Below are 21166 nucleotides of genomic sequence, written 5' to 3'. Positions count from 1 at the left end.
CAGAGCTGGCCTTGTTCAGCCTTAGCTGGGAATGTGTGCATTGGGTAACTCAAATTTTTTGCTGAGGAAGACTACAAGAGTGCCATAAGTATTGAGTTTACAAATAAATTTTAGTGAGTAGGCAGACTGGCAAATCCAGAATCTACAAATAATGAGGATCAACTATATACATATCACAAAATGATTTTATCATTTATCCTCCATACCAGGAATGCTCTCCCTCATAATTCTGCCTCCTGGCTTCCCTGACTTCCTTCAAGTCTCACCTAATGTCTCACCTTCTGCTATAAGTCTTTCCCAGTCTTCCTTAGCCTTAGGAGTTGCCTATCTATAGATAGTTGCCTGTATCTAATCACAGGTCCAGATCACAGAAATATAGCTGGACAGGATCTTAGAGGTCATATAGTCCAATCCCTTCATTTTACAGATGAGGAAACTGAGGCCTAGAAAGGTGAAGTTACTTACCCAGTGTCACATAGGTGGTTAAGTGGCAGAGCCAATGCTCAAACCAAAACCTCTGACTCCAAATCTAGCATCCTTTCTACTTTACTATCATCCTTCCACTATATAATCTTAGGGCCTTCCCTCAGCTTCTCCTCTATGTATCTTGTTTATACATAATTGTTTGCAATTTGTCTCTCCCATTAGACTGGGAGCTTCTTGAGAACAGGGACTGAGTTTTTTGTTTTGGCTTGGTTTTTGCTTTTTTGCATCCCCATTGCTTAGCACAATTCCTGGCTCATAATAAATGTGGTTAATAAATGCTTATTGACTGAATGACTGAATACAAAGAAAACCAATTATATTGGAATACAGTTACTAACATATATAGTATATAGTATATACTATATATATATACAGTTACTAATATATATGTTATATATAGTATATACTCTATATACTAACATATATAGAGTATATACTATATATACAGTTACTAACATATATATAGTATATACTATATATACTAACATATACATACATATGTATACGTATGTATATATGTATATAAAAACAAGTTCACAGCCCCCAGGCTAAGAGTCCCTTTTCAGACCCCAAGCACTATGCAGTAAGCAATCACTGAATATTTGTTGAATGAATGAATATAAAATCAGGGAATTATATTAACATTTTAGAAAGTTTTTCAACAATAGGGCCTGAAAGAAAAAGGATTTTATGCTTAACTTTCAGTTGACTAAAAAATTAAATAAATAAATTTAATTTTAAAATTAAATAGAATTTCTTCACACATTCTGTTAATTGGTTTTACAATTCTTTGCCTTGGCAAAAGGTGGGAGAGAGAATTGCTGTTAATGAGAAGAGGGCAGCGGTTTGAAATACTCTAGTGAGTATCTATATCTATGCCTTAAAAAGTCCAGACCTGGGAAATGAGGTATGCAAATAAATGTGACCTTTTCAAAGCATGGTTTCTGGACCAAAGTCTCTATCCTTGGTGAGTAAGCCAGCCTTCAGTTTCCCTTCTAAAGCAAGGTACTGCAAGGTAGCAGCAGAGTATTGTTCTCCCTCTCTGAAACATCATCATCATTGATATTATCAAAGAGCATTTATTTGGCACTCACTTGTGTAGGGCGCATGGAGCTCTATATTAAACAAGAGAAAAAATAGGTTCTCCATGCTTTAGGCCAGCCAACAATAAATGTTTCTGTCACAACTGGTTAAAAGAGGCAGCCTGGTGGAGTGAACATGGTGTACAGTTATCCCTTCCACATCTTGGGGGTTGGAGGCATGGTTACCCCCATGATTTGGAAAATCTGCATAAAAGTTTTTGGCCCTCCCTTCATACTGTAGAAGTCTGAATTATTATGGTATTAAAAGATAAAATATGTTGATATTATACGAAAATATACATATATTTTATACATTTCTGAGTTTCTAAACTTTTTTCTGTGTCATTGGTGGGCCTTCAAATGTCATCTTCGGCTTCCACAAAAATCCCCCTAAATTCCCATTTAATTTCTTATGCCAACCTGAGATAAAAACCTTCATGGCGGAAAGTAGCAACGTGGAAAGGATAACTGTACTTGGAGTCAGTAAGACAAGGATCCAAATCTGACTTCTCATACTGAATAGCCATTTGATCCTGGGCAAGTCATTTAATCTCTGTTTCTCTTAGAATTTATCTACTAAGTCAAAGATGCTACATTAGAGGAGAGAGTCTCCACTCTAGGAGCCCCTACATGATAACTGATTACTATTCTCATATATGTTATTATTATATATACTTACATGGTTCTCCTTCCATCATCCCTGATGAAATTCTATTTGTCCCATTACCTCTAGAAAAAATATCCAATAGAATGTAAGTTCCTTGAGGGCAGGAACAGTTTCATTTTTTTTGTCTGAGTATTCCCAGCACCTACTACAGGGCCTGAAGCATGTCAGGAACTTGATAAATGCTTATTGAATTTTGAATAAATCAATGAATGGATATAGAGACAAATGAACATATTTAGAAATGAATCATTTAGAAATGAATCATTAGTATCTTAAAAAATACCTTCAAGTAAAATTATCTCTAGGATCTTACCTGCTGAGTATCAATGTTCATCAGAGTAAGGCTACATGTTGAGATGGTCAGTTTTATATTAATTCCAGAAAATTGAAGGTTACTTCTGCCAAGTACAGAAGATAAAAACTTAACTGGAGGCTTTAAAAAGAAGAAAGAAAAATTGATGTAAGTTGTGGGGTTTGTTGCCTAACGAGATGATAAATGTGTTCTAGAAGCCTGGTCTTATTTTACTTTAAATAAACCAAATCATTTCACAATCCATGTAGTGACTTCTGAGAGTGGAGCTCTGACCCATTGGGGCCACTGTCTTATTTGGGAACACAGACCCAAGGTAAAAGTTCCTAAACCCATCCCCTCCCCAACTCAGTTATTTATGAGGGGGGAAAGACATTGTCAAGTACCAATCTAAGGCTTTCATGGTGTTTTTGCTTTTGTACTGGCATTTCCAGACCTGCAGGGGTCCTCCCTGAGTTGAATCTGCAGAGCTGGGAACGGAATAATGGACTCTACCCTGTTGGCTGAGCTCTTGACTGGCATTGGACTAATTAGTGCATGCTTAACAACCCGTTGGAGTTGTTACTGACAGCGAAGTCAGCCAATGATATTGCTGGAAAGAAAAGTTGAAAAAAATAGTTTCTTCCTATATTTTCTATGCCCCTCCCCCTACTATTTCTTGGGCCCTATTACCACAAAATCCCTGCATATCAATCACTCTGACACAGCTCATGGATGAATACTCTGCAATTAATTCAGTCTTCTCCTTTCACCAAAAAAATAAAAATGTCGCATTGATATCCCTGCCCTCCAGTACTTTGGCTCAAGGCCCAGCATGGGATAGCAGAGTAGACTGTTGTCTATGTAGTGAGATTGGAAGGGTGCCATAAGCTCCCCCCCCCACCTTTTCCCTCCAAAGATCTCCATCCCCCATAAAAATCTACCATTAATCACTTCTATGAGTTAAGACATTGTTTCCAGAAGGTCTCTGTTAAAATGCATAAGTATTAGCAGAGAGCTGGGCTACCATTAACACTTTAGCACCCATTAATACATTACCTAGGGTGGGTTTATCAGATTAGCTAATAGGTGCTGAAATCAGAGTCTTGAAGGAATGGAACATATTCAGGTGGGTGGGCAGTCTCAAAAATAGATCTTCAGCATGGGACACTGCCCAGGGAATGTAGGCTTGTGTGGGGTTCTATAGTGAAAGTAGAAGGTGTGGGTAATATGGAGTACTGGGTATTTAGGAGCTTATTTTAAGGGAAGAGGAAGGGTTGGGGAGAGAACTCTGATTGGGTCAATATAGTAGGGCAGGGGCAAAATGAAAGTAAAGTTTTTTGACTGATCCTGCTTTGACTTTTTACAACAGAAAAGTGTTGAATTACTCTTTGCACAGGCTGTCATCCATTATTGGAACTCATATTTTATTTTTATTACTAAGCACATTCTGAAGTATATTGTAAATAATGGTAATGAAGTAATACATTCTCCCATGCTCATCCCAGGTAGCAGTCTGTTTTTCACAGAAAGCAACATAAACAATTCCTGGCCCTTCTCCTTTTCTCTCTCTATACCATATGGTCCTATGTAAGACAGGCTATTAATATACAGAAAAGACAGACTTAATGTCAGTGTTGATTATTTCACTGAATATATGCAAATCACTCATCTGAACTTCCACAGTGTTCTTTTGCTGCTAATTTTAAAAATATAATTTATGTAGCAATACTAATAATGAGCAATAGCTCATGTTTATATGGTGCTTTGTAATTTTAAAAGCATTTTCACAAATATATTTAGTTCCTTCTCGCAACAACCTTAGGCTGACCATGTATATACAATGAATTTCTATAAAGTCCCCTCAACCCTCAAAATATCTTCTATACCTCCCCATTGATGTCTAAAGCTTATTTTTAACATTTCCTTTCATAATTAGAGCTAGGGTTTAAAATGCATATCTGTATTAACAGTCATTTAAGTACAGTCATTCATGCTGAAGTATAAATGTCTGGTATCAGAGCATCTGCTAGCAATGAGCTTTAAAAATGGGGAAGAGGCAGGGTCTGGAGACATTGGGCATCTAAAAGTATATGGGAGGAAGACCCACCAAAATAGGGAAAGGGTGCACGTCAAAATAAGAGGTACGGCAGAAGATAAGCTTAGAAAATGAAACAATTTTGCCCAGGGCCTGCCCTCACTTGGGGGGAGGGGGCACAGGAGAGAGGCATTATTATTCCTATTTTACAAATAGGGAAACTGATGCAGAGGTTAAGAATCTACCTCCAGGGGGAGAATATGTGATTGGCTTCGTTGAATTTCTGATTGGGAAATCAGGAGAAAAGGGTACTAGGCCTGATCCTGCCAGTCTTCTATCTTTACGATTTTTGCAAGTCAGTTTGCCTTTTTGTGACTCATTGTGTTTCTTCACCTATAAAAGTGGGGGTGCGATGTTGAGCTCTAAGGTATTTTCCAATTCTTAACTTCTATGGTTCTAAATCACATAGTTAATAATAAAAAAAAAAGTAGGGATTATAATTCCCGTCTCCTGTAGCCTAACCCTATATTTTTTCCTCTGCACTATGATGCCACCCAGTGGACCACAAACTTTTTTGCTTATTGAGCAAGTACAAAACTTAAATTATCTAGCATCAAGATCGATGTCTGGTAAAGCCTGAACCTGGCTATATGTTAAATGGAATGTATATTTAAAATGGGGGAAGGGGGAGAGAAACATTCACACCTAAATCTAGATTTTAGTCCCCTTCCTCAGAGGAAGGGATTATTTCAGGCAAAAAGAAAAGACCACCGTTCCTTTTATATACTCATACCTGTTTGCCTTTTGGTGGGAAGAGTATACTGTGTTTATTTTACTTTAGGGTAGCGGTATTTTGTTGGGATTTTTTAAAACTCATACACAAGGCTATCTATCTTACAGGATGCTATTCCTTGGTTGAGAAAGGGTTAAACAAATGAAACTGTTGAATGAGATCAGTACACTGAAGTTGCCTCTTCATAGGGGCCTAGAATAAGCAGGAAGAAGATGTGAAAAATGGATGCAGCAAGCTGGGGGCCACATCAGAAAAACTGGTAGTGGTGAGTCATGGCATCATAAACTCATAGGATAAGAGATTTAGAGCTGAGAGGTCATCTGGCCCAACATCTTTATTTCACAGAGGAAGAAATGGAAGCCCAGAGAGTGAAATGACTCCAAATATAAGAAGTAAGTGACTAAGCTGGGATTAGAACTCAGATATGATTCTAAATCCAGTGCTATTTCTACTGCACCATTCTCACAATCTGGTTGTCAGAGCCTCTCTTTCTGCTTACCCCATTCTACCCTGAGTGACACTAGGTAAAGCTCTAGGTAAAATTGTGAAGGGCATCTGGCTTACTGATCTCTGACAACCTGTTTCATACTAAAGTATTAATGGATTCTTGGGTTAGACTCAAGTAGCAGAAAGTACTTCCCAAGAGACTGGGAAGAGAATCCAAAATACCCTAACCAAAAAGAATGGTCCTTTAATGATGGCAATTTCAAGTACTGGGGCTCTTACTCAAATCACTAACCTTTTATTCTGCCCAAATAAGGCCTGTGGGTAATATTAATGTATGACAAATTCCAACTGGGAGATTATACACACACACACACACACACACACACACACACACACACATACACATATACATATACATAATATACACACACATACATACAGAGAGAGAGGGAAGGAAGGAAAGAGAGAGGGAGAAAGAGAGGTGGGGAGAGAGTGAGAAGAGGAGAGAGAGAAGTAGAGAAAGAGAGAAAAAAAAGGAGAGAGAGAGAGAGAGAGAGGTGATATGACATAGCATGATGCTGTAGTTAAGGGTCCTCTATGATATATGACAGATTTGGGGTCATTCACCCAAAAGTCACAGAAACATCAAAAAGAAAACCAAATTATTATTTACCTTGCGTCTTTTAATGGGTCCATTTTCCCCTGGAACAGCTTCACACAGGCGACTTATTGCTTCCCTACAGAACAAAACCCAGAAGCCATGAAAGGTTTGATCTTTCACCTTATGTATATTCACCAACTACAAGCATGGATAAAAGCATAGAATTCTAGAGGTGAAATGGATCTCAGAGACCATTTTGTCCAACCCTTTTCCAACATGAATTCCTTTTATAATATCCTCTACAAACAGTTACTCAACCTCTACTTGAAAGCTTTCAGTGATACAAAGTCACCTTTCCCCTCTTCTTTCCCCTAAGGTAACTCATTAGCTCTGTTGGTTAAGAGGTGTTTTCATATGTTGAGCTGAAATCTATCTCCCTGTAACTCCCACCCACTGGTCCTAGTGGTTCTCTCCAAGTCTAAGTAAAAATAAACCTAATGCCTCATCCACATGATGACTATTTGAATATTTTTTAACTGCATTCAATATTACCCCTTTCCTCCTCACCCCCAAAGGCAGGTATAGACAGAACACTGGGACTGGAGTCAGGAAGACCTGAGTTCAAATCCATCCTCAGACAATTACCCACTATGTGATCCTGGGTAAGTCACTTAACCTCTTTGCCTCAGTTTCTTCATCTTTAAAATGAGGATAATAATACACTTACTTCCTAGGAGAGTTGTGAGGCTCAAATGAGATCTTTGTAAAGCATTTAGCACACAGTCTCTGGTACATAGTAGGTGCTTAATAAATGCTCATTTCCCTTCTTTTCTTCCTTTCTTTTCCAAGAAAAATGTTTCTATTTGTTTGAATTAATCCTTATATGCCAGAGTTTTAAGTTCTTTTACCATCCTGGTTACTTTTCTTTGGATGAGCTGTGGTTTGTCAATATCACTCCTAAAACTTGGCACACTGATTTAAAATTGTGATTCTATTGCGAGGGGAGCCTTTCTGGAAGTCTACCATGTTCACTTCGGGTTTGGGGCCACAGAGACTCTGCCTATGCTAGGAAAGCTTGCACAGACAGTATGAGGATACCTCTGAGATAAGATTTTTTAAAAGAATGCTAAACAACAATGCCATAGAGCAGAAAGAACATGGATTTGGAGAGAGCACTAAGGTTCAAATCCTGGCTCTACCATTTCCTTCCTGGCCTAGACAAAGTCACTTCACTATTGCAGGCCTTAGTCTTTTCATGTTTAAAATGAGGTGAATAGAATACATGGTCTCTAAAGCTTCTTCCTGCTTTAAATATAAGATACTATGATCCTTAGAAGACCAAATTATCAGAGAAGGAAATAGAGGAAAGAAGTGACCATAGAAAGAGGAGTCCCTGACTCATCATCATCATTAATAAAAATCACCAACAAGCATTTATTAAGCATTTCCTATGTGTCAGCCACTGTGTTAAGTACCAAGGATAGAAAGCAGCTAGGTGCTAATCAAATGAGATCATATATGTGAGCATCAAATGAGATAATATTTTAAAGTGCTTCACACAGTGCCTGGCACATAGGTGTTATACAATGCTAGTTATTGGGGGGGGTTATTATAGCAAGGCAAAAATCACTTTTTGGTTTATATAAATTATAGTTTCCCCTTTTCTGTTTGCAATGCTAGACTTTGGATTCAATGCAGTTATATGTTACCCATCCTGACAAAGGTTCACCCTTTCTGCCATGGAATCAGAAGGTTCGGAGGCAGCAGATTTCCTAGTGCCCCAGTATCACTGGGGTCAGAAACTTCCTGAAGATTCAGGATTACTGACAGCACCAACAGTGACCTTATCAAGGAGCAGCCCCTTTCATAGTCATCCAGAGGGTAAGTTATTAACCTCTCATGTCCTGCTCCCTCAGAGTGGCTGTCAATCTGATATCAGCTATGCAGGGCTGAGACAAACGTCTATCCCTGGGGCATTGAAAAGTGGTTGGGTTTGGGCCATAGGTACTGAGAGTAGTTGTTGCTAATATATTTTCCTGATTTGATCCTGCATTTCTATTCTAAGTAACTCATCCGTTTTTCATGACTACAGTGCGAGATCATGTGACTAATACAGCAGATGGCCATTAGGGAGAAGTTCAGAGAGAATGGAGATTCAGAGCATCAATTTGAATAGATATGAACCCAAATGGATCCCTGAATGTAACATTGACTTGTTATACGATCATATCTCATGTGAAAAATTATTTCTAAAAAATTAATCAAAATTTGTGCTTCTTGACCAGATCATAGTCAGCTTAATTTCTAATACTACAAACCATTGAAATCGGATTTTGCTCCAACTTCTTCATCTAAAGAGAACGATCTTTGGACTAGATAGGAAAGAACAAAAATAGTTAAGCAGCTTCTCAGCTATGCAAGGATCTAAGACAACTCCGAAAGCCTCATGATGGATAATCCTATCCACATCCAGAAAAAGAGCTTTGGAGTCTGAATGCAGATCGAAGCAGACTACTTGCTCTCTTGTTGTTATTGTTGTTTCTTCTTTATTGTAGTTTCTCTCATTGGTTCTAATTCTTCTTTACAACATCACTAATGTGAAAATATGTTTAATATGAATGTATATGTATAGCCTATATGAGATTGTATGTTGTCTTGGAGAGGAAGGAGTGGAGGAAAGGAGAGAAAATTTAGAACTCAAAATCTTATGGAAGTGAATGTTGAAAACTAAAACTAAATAACTAAACATAAATAAACAAATAAATAAATGAATGTATGAATGAATAAACAAACAAACAAATAAACAAATAAATAAGTAAAAAATGGTTAAGCAGAAGGTAGAAAGACAGTGAAAAGACAGGCAGAATGTGGCTGCCATCAATGAAGTCAGTGTTGAAAGAATTAGCAGATATGATTGTAGAGAGGGCGATCTGGGTTTTATGTAGAAAAAAACTTAATAATTGTTAAAGCTGTCCAAAAATGAATCAGCTACCTCAGGTAATGGGTTCCCCTTTATTGAAGGTGTTCCCACAGAGAATGAATGAACTCTTGTTGAGAACATTGTAGAGGGAATTCTTGTCCAGGTACTGATAGGAGTAGATGGACTCTGAGGTTCCTTCCAAAACTTGGATTCCAGAAAAAATACTTCTATATATTTAATTCCATTTCAGTTCCAAAAACATAAAGTACCAACTGTGCATGATACCTAGCCCCAGGATCTAGAGGAAAAAATGATTCAACAAGCATGGTTTAAGCACTTAAAAATGGCAAAAAAAAAATGGTTAGATGATGATGATGATGCAGAGACAAAAGTGAAACAATTCTTTCTCTCAATGAATTTATGTTCAACTGGGGAGAAATAACATAAATACACAGGTAAATACTATGTATGTGTGTTTATTATGTATGCATATACATGTGTATGTATGTGTATACATAAAGTAAATAGATAATATCATCGGGGAAAGATGGAAAATGCTAACACTTGGTGGGATGGGGTGGGATCAGTAAAGGCCTCTTGCAGGTATGATTGTTTTCTTCTCTCCAGGCTCTGCTCCTGACTTTCCAGACTTCACAATTCTCCAGCTGCCTTCTCACCCCCATCATTGGAACTGATCTAGAGATAAAGGACTTTAGAAAAGGAGCTCATCGAATGATGGCTCACACAAGGTAGTGAACAGGCAGTGGGTGCAGGGTGTTAGGAGACAGCAGAGAATATGGTTTTGAGCTGGAATTTGGAACCAAACATACTTGGAGCCAAAACAGAAAGGATATATTTTAATTGGGACTAGTATTAGCAATTAATTGGTCAGCCTAGGGATGAGACAGGTAGAAAAAAAAATGAAAGATCCAAACGATTGTGTTCATCTGTGTCAAAGTGACTAATTCTGTGACTAAACAGAACACTTATAATATACCTTCCAACAAACTGTGTAGGGAATAAAAATATTCTTTGCACAATAGTGAAGTTGATTTTATATTCTAAAATTTTGCTAATTTAGGACAGTATGATTTGAATGTTCAAAGAAGAGATACAATAAATACAAAATAAATGTAGAGGATTTACTACCCAGATTATAGATCTAGAAGGCTGGAAAGGAAGGGAAATCAGAGTTCACCTAGTCATAGGATCAGAGCCCTAGACCTGGAAGACACTTCAGATGCAATCTAGTCTAACATCTTCATTTTACAGATGAAGAAAGTTAAGGGACTTTCCCAAGGTCACATGAGTAATAAGTATCAGAGGTGGGATTTGAATCCAGGTCCCCTGACTCCAGAACCAGTATTCTTTCCACTATGCCATATTATCTAGTAATTGGGCTATGATTCCTAGGTCACAGCTGCAAAATAAGAATTCCCCTTCCCCCCATCCCTTCAATGGCATCAAAAGTTAATACTGTGAAAATGAAAGGGGCACTTGGGTACTTTCATCACATAATCATATAAATGTAAAGTGTTATTTCTAATCCTAATATTTTAATCCCTTATAATTATGCAAATAACAGGACTGCTGTAGCAATTACAAATCCTTTAACCAAAGGCACAAAAGAAACCATTTTTTAAAAAAGCTAAAGCTATAATAATTGATATAATTATATTAACTTATGTAATTGCTTTTTGCACATTGGCATTGACAGAAATTGGAAGCTTAAATATTTTAGAAACTGGGAAGGCAAAAACCAATCTACAAATGATTAAAACAGCTTGATTGCTCATTCTCTATCTCTCACTATCATACCCAATTAGCAGCCAAGTCCTTTCAATTTTGTATTCATTAAGTCTCTTGTATATGCCTCCTTCTCTCCTTTGATACTGTTAGCATTCTGTTGCAGGCTTTCAGCACCTCATACCTGAACTATTGCAACAGTCTGCTGGTTGGTCTCGCTACCTTGTGTCCTCCACTCAGTTGTCAAAGTGGTCCTCCTAAAGCATGGGTCTGACTGTATCAACCCCATCTCCCTCACTCAATAAACTCCATAGCCTCCCTATCATCTCCAGGATCAAATAGATCATCCTCTGGCATGTACAGCCCTCCATAACTTGCTCCCCACCTCTCCCACTTTTCCAGGCTTCTAACACCTTACTCCCCTTCACTTACTCTGAGATCTAATGAAACCAGCCTCCTTCTTTTCCTCCCCCAATACACTCCATCTCCTAATTCCAAGTGTTTTCACTGGCTGTCTTCCATACCTGGAATGACTTCCCTCCGCATTCTTGCCTCTTACCTTCTCTGGTTTCCTTCAAATCGCAACTAAAATTCCTTATCCCTCTTCATGCTAGTGCCTTCCCTCTACTGCTTCCCTCTAATGTTTTCCATATATATAATATATATATATGTATGTATTTTGTTTGTTCATAGCTGTTTGCACATTGTGTCCCTTGTTAGGCTATGAGCTCCATGAGAACAGGGGCTGTCATTTGCCTTTCTTTGTATCCCCTAGGCATTTAGTAAATGCTTACTGACTTGACTAAAATGGAATGGGCTGTCCCATCCCATAGTGCTGGGGTGGGGAACCTGTGGCCTTGAGGCCACATGTGACCCTCTAGGTCTTCAAGTGTGGCCCTTTGACTGAATCCAAACTTCACAGAACAAACTGGGGAATAGGGAGGAGGTTATAGAACAAACATTTTACTAAGCATCTATTCTGTGCAAGGCACTGTGGGCTTAGCACTTTACAAAAACGATTTCATTTAATAACAACAATTCTGTGAGGGAACTATATGTACTATTATTATCCCCATTTTACAGTTGAGGAAAATGACTTGCCCAAGGTCACAAAGGTGGTAAGTTTCTAAAGCCAGATTTCAACTCATCTTCCTGACTCTGGGCCCAGTACTCTATCCACTGTCTTCAGAAGCACACCCTGTAGAATTCTGATAAGGTAAGCAGTTAGTTGCAGTTCCATGAGGTTCCACCAAGCTTTAGGATTGTCTATCAATAGGGCGTGGTAGTAGAGGAATGAGACCAGCTTTGGAACCATGTCACTTCTTGTTTGGAGAGAGTTTAGGCAAGTCTACACCACATAGTGTCACAAGGCCTTGTCTTGGATTTTTTTTTTCTCTTGATGTGTTTGTTGGTGGGAGTTTCCAGTACTGGAGTCATCCAAACATCCAAGACCCACACTCATTACTAAGGTATACTACACTAGTTAGCGAACAAGCAGTGACAACAGTGTGATATCAGATCTGTGCTTGCATTGCTTTACAGAATTGGATCAGTTAAACCTTTCTCCATCCTCAGAGTGTGACACCTGGGGGACATTAGGCAACCTAATAATTAGTGTGATTCAAGGGTCCCATCTCCTAAGAATCACAGGGTTCTAAGAGGCTTCAGATAAAGTATCTCTCCAGTCTTCAAGCTGCAGCACTTTAATCCCCTCCTTAGCCTCAATTCCCCCCACCTCCCTAGTCCGGGCACTAATAGATCACACAAAGATACTGGAGCCAGCTCCAATAGACTTTCATTAGAGCTGATTGTTAAAATATCAATGTGAGCATTTACGTCTTGGAAATCGGCAAATGCTGCACATTAGAGTTGGATTTATTTTGTTGTTGTTGTTGTTGTTGTTGATCTCTAGACTTAAGAGAGTGATGGAGAAAAATATTAAGCTTAAAAGTGTGACATAACAGGTTGGTTTGTTGAATTTTCTGGAGAGCTGGTTGTTAAACATTTAACAGTACACCCCTAGATAGGTGTTGTTTCCAGAAGGCCCTGTTAATATTTGCCTGTTCTAGCAGCTGCTCTTTCGCCTTCATTCATTAGAATATCTAGGCAGCTAGGTGGCACAATGGATAGAGTGCCAAGGCCTGGAGTCAGGAAGGCCTGAGTTCAAATCAACCTCAGATGCTTACAAGCTGTGTGACCCTGGGCAACTCACTTAACTCTGTTTGCCTCGGTTTCCTCCTCTGTAAAATGAGCTGGAGAAGGAAATGGCAAATCACTCCAGTATCTTTGCCAAGAAAACCCCAAATGGGGTCATGAAGTGTCAGACACAACTGAAAAAAGGAATCAACAACCACAAATGTGCCTGTGTGTTTGATCCCCCTCCTACTAAGTGTCATAAGGCCATGAACCAAGCCTGACTCCCTTTTATGTCTCCAATCAGTATCACAGGAATCTGCGCATACTGAGAGCTTACCAAATGCCTGGTGAAAAGAATCACATACTAGTCTGTATTGTATTTATTTGTATACATATCTTATCCCCCACACTAGATCATAAACTTGGTGAGCTCAAGCACTCTGTCTTTGTCATGAGGGCCAGTGAGAACAAATCTGTAGCATTCAGTGGGAATAATTGACAGGACACTTTGTAACCCAAAGGTAGGTACAGAAATTTTTTTAAAGGAGGCATTGTAGCTATAGGGGAAAAGGAGATGCTGGTTGGATTTGGAGCCTATATATCCAGGATCCATTTCTCAATCTGCTATCTATTAGTTTTATGTAGTAGATAAGTCATTATTTTTCCTCTTTGTCCAATAAAATGAGGATAACAATACTTAGACTACTTTACAAGGCTATTGTGAGACTCAAGTTAGATAATGTAAGAAACCCACTACATAAATATCAGTTATTTATTATAGTGACATCCTCTATTTCTGAGACGTGATCAAGCATGGGAAATGCTGCTGAGGCCAGGATGGTCTTTGATCCACTGATGTCATATTTCTGAAATGGTACCATCAGAGCTCCTTCCCCTCCCTCCAATTTTCTGGAGTGTCTTCTTGCACAGGCAATACATGCAAACCTGCTTAAGTTTTTCAAAGTATCAGTCTTATCTAAACTGGGAGACAAAAATCTGTGACATGATAGAATGAGCCCTGGATTAGAAGTCAGAAGACCTAAGCCTGCTGCTTATTAGCTGTGTGACCTTGGGCAAGTCATTTCCCCTAAAAATCTAAGATGTCTTTTCTTCCTCCACAAAATGGGGGTAATAATGCTTTCACTGTACACCTCACAGGGTATCAGATGTCAGTGCTCAGTGCTGTATAAATGCGAGCTATTATTATCATCATCACACACCATGACACTACCTATATTTATTTGAGCATTAATCTTCACTTCCTGATTTTTCCACAAGCACTTTTTCAAATGACAAAAATCAGCACCCGGCCTTTGCTGTGAGTATTAATTCATGTGCCTTACTGTGAGCCCTAAGGCTTTAGATTTTCTTTAAATAGACCCGAGAGATGACTTGGTACTATTAGAGAAATAGAATTCCTGGGACTTCAACATACCCAAAATGTATAAAGATAGAAAGGCAAATTCTAGATAAATGACTCTCCTCAGGAAAGTCTGCTGAGCTGAATTCTGCTACAGTTCAAACAGGAGGAACAGAGCAAAGTCTAACTACTGATAAATGGTTCTGCTACCAGAGGCTGAAGCTATAAATAGGCTTATTATTCACTTCCTTATTCCCTCTCATCTCATCAGATTTCCAGTGGCCTGTTACAGAAGAGAGGAAAAAGCTTCATGGCCTGGGAATAAAATACAGTTTTGACTGCAGCCAGAAAACAGGCAAAATAATGTTGTGGCGTCGTGAATAAAAGCTCCCACACAGCTTGGCACAGAAGAGAAATTGAACACTACATGATACTGTTGGGTTAGAGGAAGAAAGGAAGTTTAAAAGAATCAGAAGGGAACAGAATTTCAAGGTGGTCTCAAATGCAGCCCAATTGACTCACACGCTCCTGCAAACCACTGAACAGTTGTGTAATTTCACAGAAGGAAAGAAAATCAATAACAAATTTCCTCCTTACCTTATTTTCTCCTCTAGCTATGTATTTGCCCTTCCTGAGTGTGAGGTACAACTAGAGTACCAGTGCCTTAATGGAAGCAGGGAAGGGCTGATTGCTTTCTCCTCTTCCACCTACTCACCCTCCCTCTCCAGAAATGAAGCTATAAATAAAAGTCATCCATCTCCACTCCTGCCCGTTCATAACTTCAGAAGCATTTGCTCATTGCCATCTTAACTTTGGCCTTCGAGTTTTCAACGTCCATATTAAACTTTTAAACAAGACAAATGGAAATCTCTTCTGCTGGTTCTGGGTTTATGGCCTTTAGTCCACTCTGAGATCAATCATTCAAGAAACAAACATTTATCACTTTATTTTTTTTACTGGATGTGCCAGACAGTGCTAGGCACTTGGGTGTACAAACCTTCCCCCCACAAAAAGGAAGAAACAACCATTGCTTTCAAGATTATATCCTATTGGGGAAGAATATATAAAAAATAAATACATACAGAATAAATGTCAGGTAGTTAAATATAAGGTCATTAGGAGGAAAAGATACTAATCCTTGAACATATAAGAAAAGGCTTCCTACAGAAGATGGTACTTGAGTTGGGACTTGAAGGAAGGGAGGGATTTATGAGGCAAGGGTAAGAATATAGTGCATTCTAGGCATGGGGTACAGCCAGTGCAAAGGGACAGAGATGAGATTTGAAGGGCTATATGTGAGGAACCAAAAGCAGACCAGTTTGCCTAAACCATAGGATGGAGGAAGAGAAGTAATGTATTTGGAATTAACAAATTATATTTCCCAATAATGTATATGACAAGTTTGGTATGTTTTATATTTCATTAGAATATTTATTTTCCTTCAAGGTATTTTTGATTCTATTTTTCAAAAAAATAAGATAGCAGAGGCCTAAAATAGCTGGTGATTTCAAGGGAGTGACTGGTGGGAGAATGTAATGCAGACCAAATTTGAAAAACGCCCATTTCAAAAACTACAGTAGCAAAATAATGGTGGGAGGAACAACTGGACTTTGAGTGGATGTTTCAAGAGGAACATAGAACAAAGGAATTCCAGAGAAGTTTTACTTTCTTGGAGCTCTGACTAAGAGACCAAGGCCCTCATTTTATAGATGAAGAAGCTGAGGCCAAGAGAAATGAAATAATTTGCCCAAGAACACAAAAACTTCCCATACATGGAAATAATCAGCAAACAGATGATTATCAGCAAACAAAGAGAGCTTATACACTTGAGAAATCTTCCTCTTTTTGCCTGGAAAAATAAGTCTCCATTTCTTATCAATTTTTTTTTTCCTGGATGAATCAAACCCTTTTTTCGTTCCTCATTTTGGCAGCATTAATTACAAACAATAAAAGTAAGAACACTTCTGGCTGGAGTCTCTCTTAGTATTTCGGTTGCTTTTGAAGGATCCAAGTCATTTGGTTCTAAAAAGATTCGGTCCAACTTAACAAAGATTTACTAAGAAAGATGTACTATATCTAAGGCCCTGTACTAGGTAGTGGAGATTCTAAAACAAAAACAGTCTCTGCCCTCAAGGAGCTTACATTCTATCGAGAAAGAACTACAGGCTCAGATTCTTATAATCTAGCCAATAGCTTACTAATGTTCAGACTCCTTAAAAGCCTGCCCAATATGAGGGATGTTCCAATAAACCTTGTCTTTGGCTGAAAAAAAAAAAAGAACTACAACACATATTCAGGAAAGTAAATACAGAGTATTTTAAGGAGACAAAGAACATTAACAACTAGGGGGATCTGAAATTCCTGTAGGGTTCAAGAAGTGGTAGACAAGAAGAGAGTATGTTCTAGGCATGACAGAGAGCCTTTGGAGAGGCTCAGAGGTAGGAGACAGAACAGAAACTTCAGGAAATTTCAGGTAGGCTAGTTTCACTGAGACACAGTGTGCATTAAAGGAGAACAATGTGATGCAGGTTTGGGAAGGTAGGTTGACTAAATTGTGAAGGGCTATAAATGCAAAACTGAATAAAATGTCCCACACATAAATAATATATGGAGTATGACCAAATCAATCCTCTTCTGATTGATTCACTCTATGTTCTTCTCCCAGCTATTTAAAAAAAATTTTCCCAGCTATTTTAATGGCCATTTGCCAGATAATTGACCAGATTGATTAAAATTGCCAAAATAACAAGTTTGTTCTTTCTAATCCTCAACTGCAGCAAAGACTGCATTGCACCCTAGAGATCCCAGCAAAATGACAGCCAATTGGAGGGCTAGGTCTAGAAGACTATCCATGGGTGTGTGAATAAAGATAGCTGAAAAATGGTGGAGTCAGTTTGGGTGTTACAACCCTGCTCACAACACTCTTCTGCAACATTTCCTTTTTCCTAATCTTAATGTTTGTTAGGCAATGGAAAATGATGGATCAGGGAGATTATCCACCAGGAGAACCAATGCAAAGTCAGAAGATGATGGGTAGCAGACAGATGAAGAGAAAGTCTAGGAGCAGCTAGGTGGCGCAGTGGATAGAGCGCTGACCCTGAGTTCAAATCTGGCCTCACACCAAACACTTGACACTTACTAGCTGTATGACCCTGGACAAGTCACTTAACCCCAATTGCCTAAAAATTTAAAAAAAATTTTTTTAAAAAGTCTATAGTGAGAAAGTCTACAAAAGCCAAGCACAGAATGGAGCAGTGAAGTAGAGTTGAAATGGAGGTCAAAAGCCAAAGATCACAAAGAAATTGCATGCAAAGGCAGAGCAAGGGGGGGGGGGGCGGGGGACAGAACCCAACAGGGGGTCAGTAACTACAGAAAGAGAAGGAAAGCCCCTGACATTCAGAATCTCAAAACTGAGGAACTGCATGCTATTTTTGCTGTGGCCTGACCCAACAGTTGGTTTTCTTTGGCATGGGCCTCCTTGGACCTGAGCTTCAAAGATTTCACTGCAATTAGCAAACCGGTCATCGCATCATAGTGTTTAAGAGACCTTAGAAATCATCTCATCCAAACCCCTTATTTTACAGACAAGGAAATGGAGACCCAAGAAATCAAAGTGACTCGCTTGAAGTCACACAGTAAAGAGCAGAGCCAGGATTTGAACCCAGATCTTCTGACTCCAAATCTACACTGAACTATATTACACTCTAAAAATTCTACTGGTCTGAATATGGCAGAAGACACCATAACTTCATCACTTTTAAGACAATTGTTATTTGGATAAATCATTCTTATAAATGGTCAGAAATTGGATTATTTTTCTGTTCTCTTCACCCAGGGGAATATAATATTAACTGAAAATAAGCATAACGTATCAAAAACAGTCAAGAATAGGGTCCTTCTGCACCCAGGTGAGCAACTTCAAAGCCAAGCCTATCCTCCTCCTTTCCCATGGCTAGCTTCACAAGACCTTTCTTGGTCCTCCTACCTCCTACCCTAGGTGCCAGAATTCCTAGCTAAAGCTCTAAGCAAAGATGATTCCCAGGATTTTACGGTAATAATATACATTTTTTGAATCTGACTTGTGATTTCACTGATATTAGAAAAGACCTTATAGCAATGTGAAATGGCATCTTCTCTGCAACCTATAATCGTAAAGAGTTTCCTGGAGCTACAGACTTGCCCAAATTCATACAACCAATATGTGCCAGAGGCAGAACTGAGATCCAGATCTTTCTAACTCTAAGGATGGCTTTCTATCCACTATATCACATAATAGCAACAGTGATGATGATGATGATGATGATGATGACTATGATGATGGTGGTAGTGATACAGATGATATTTAAAAAATTTTAAATGTCTCATCATGGTATGGAATCAAACATAGGTTCTCAAATTCTTTGCCCATGAAGCAAAAACTCTGGAAGGTTCTACCATACTAAAAAGGCTTTGAGTAGGTTCTGGCAACAGACTGCACTGGATCTCTGAGAACAAGCCTAGCTAAGTATAGAGAAGTTGATTGCCAGTAGGCTAGGCACAAGGTAATTAATTCTTCGGCCATGGCAACCCTTGTAACAAAGATTTGGCTATAGCAACCCATGAAACAAGGAAAAATATAAATAGATGACTTTTCTCTGTGGTCCCCTTCCACTTTTCCACCTCACTTCAGTAACACACTAATGTAAGCATACCTTAAATTTCACCATCTGTCAGAATTGAACCATCTCCAAGATCTGGAATTTTGGAATTCTATTCTCTGACTACAACCTCCTATCCTTCCTTCTACCATTCCTACTTTCTCACTCGTATTAAATCTCATCTTCACCATTATCATGAACTTTGGGCCCTTGAACCTTCTCTGTTGTATTAGTCTAGCTTACCCACTCTCACTTCACTTGTCTCCCTATTGAGCTTTGATTCCATAATGCACCATTTTGGTGTTTCACCAGCTCTTACTATCTAATCCCTTCCTTGACATGACTTTCTATCATTCCTGACTTGTGAATTTTCATTCCTAAATAAATACCAGCATCTGATTCCCCAAACTTATAACTCTGGAGATATTTTTTCAAACACTTCCATTCCCCCCTCTTTTCATATCTCCTTATTTGCCAGGTCCTTTCAATTCAATCTTCTCTCTTAAATCCATCCTCTTTTTTCTCTTCCTCCTACAACCACCTTATAATCCTCATTAGCAACTGCTTAGACTATTGCAACAATCTTCTATCCAGTCTTCCTAACTCCAAACTCTCCTAACCTGACCCTACGTAAAATAGAAAGTTCCTCCTCTCACCAATTCCTGGTGCCTCAAATGATTACTTGCTGACTTAACACCTCCCTGCTCTCCCATACCTCACATGTCTTTTTGATGACTTCTCCAGCAGTAACCTCTATCTCCTTACAGCAGGGTTATATGTCCTGAGGTCTCTACCTTCCCAAATGGATTTGCTTTAAAAATGGCAATTTGGGGATGCACTTTATGAATCCTTCAGGCATAAAGAATCAATTTAAAAATCAACAAGCATCCATGTGCCAGACACTGTACTAAATACTGAGATATAAAGACAAAAATCAAACATTACATTATATCATCAATAAATATCTATAAAATAAATATAAGGTAAATGCTGAGGAGGAGCAAGTCATTCAGTCAACTAGCATTTATTAATCACCTACTATGTGCCAAGCATTATGCTAAGTGCTGGGGATGCAAAGAAAGGCAAAAGACAGTCCCTACTCTCAAGAAGTTTACAATCCAAGGCAGGAGACAACAGGCAAACAACTATATACAAACAAGATACATACAGGATAAATTGAGAGTAATCGCACTGGAGTAGACACTAGCAAATAGGAAGATTAGGAAAGGCTTCATGGTAGGAGGTGTCACTCAAGCAATTTTTAAGGATATGAGAGATTCTAAGAGATAGAGGTAAGGTAGGGCTGCATTCCAAGCTTGGAGGCCAGCTAGTTCAAAGATAAGGAGTCAGGAGATACCCTGTATGAAGAGTACCTTATGGGGAATAACAAGGAGGGCAATATTACTGGAAGGGAATAATTAAAATAAGTTTGGACAGGAAAGTTGGGGCCTTCCTGGGCGAAAAGGGCTTTAAAAGCTAAACAGGGAAGCTTATATTTGATCCTAGGACCTAATTAGGAGCCAATAGAGTTTACTGAATAGGAAAGTGATATGTTCAGAACTGAAGTTTGAAAGAAATCACTGTGGGAAGGATGAATTGCAAAGGGGAGAGATACCCGAGACAAGGTGACTCGCAGTAGTTTAAGCAAGAGATGATCTCCACTAAGGTGGTACTCTTGTGAGTAGAAAGAAGGGGATGGATATGAAATATGTTGGGAAGGTAGAAACCTCAAGATTTGGCACCTGATTAGACATTTGGTGTGAGGAATCAAGGACAATGCTGAGAGTGACTGGTGCCCTAACAGAAACAGGGGAGCTTGGAAGAGGGTTGGTTTTCAAGGGAAAGATAATGAGTTCAATTTTGGACACATTGAGTTTGCGATGCATACAAGGCATGGCTCAGATGAGAAGCAAGCTAAGCTTAGGGAAGAAATACATTCACCAAAGCCTACAGTCTCACACAAA

General features: G+C 38.8%; 1 protein-coding gene across 1 annotated transcript in view; it reads right to left on the bottom strand.

Moving 5' to 3' along the window:
• Positions 1 to 21166, bottom strand: part of SHC4 (SHC adaptor protein 4) — a 155905-nt gene that overhangs the window by 59983 nt on the left and 74756 nt on the right. Inside the window, exons 3-4 of the mRNA XM_020977316.2 lie at positions 6476 to 6539; positions 2549 to 2668 (exon numbers count right to left, since the gene is read on the bottom strand). Coding sequence (XP_020832975.1) covers positions 2549 to 2668; positions 6476 to 6539 — 184 coding nt within the window. The remainder of the gene's footprint in view (positions 1 to 2548; positions 2669 to 6475; positions 6540 to 21166) is intronic.

Source organism: Phascolarctos cinereus, unplaced genomic scaffold, assembly GCF_003287225.1.
Source record: "Phascolarctos cinereus isolate Bilbo 61053 unplaced genomic scaffold, phaCin_HiC Scaffold_3;HRSCAF=262, whole genome shotgun sequence".
Lineage (NCBI taxonomy): Eukaryota > Metazoa > Chordata > Mammalia > Diprotodontia > Phascolarctidae > Phascolarctos > Phascolarctos cinereus.
Note: the sequence above shows the minus strand (reverse complement) of the source record. Positions and strands in the feature narration are given on the sequence as shown.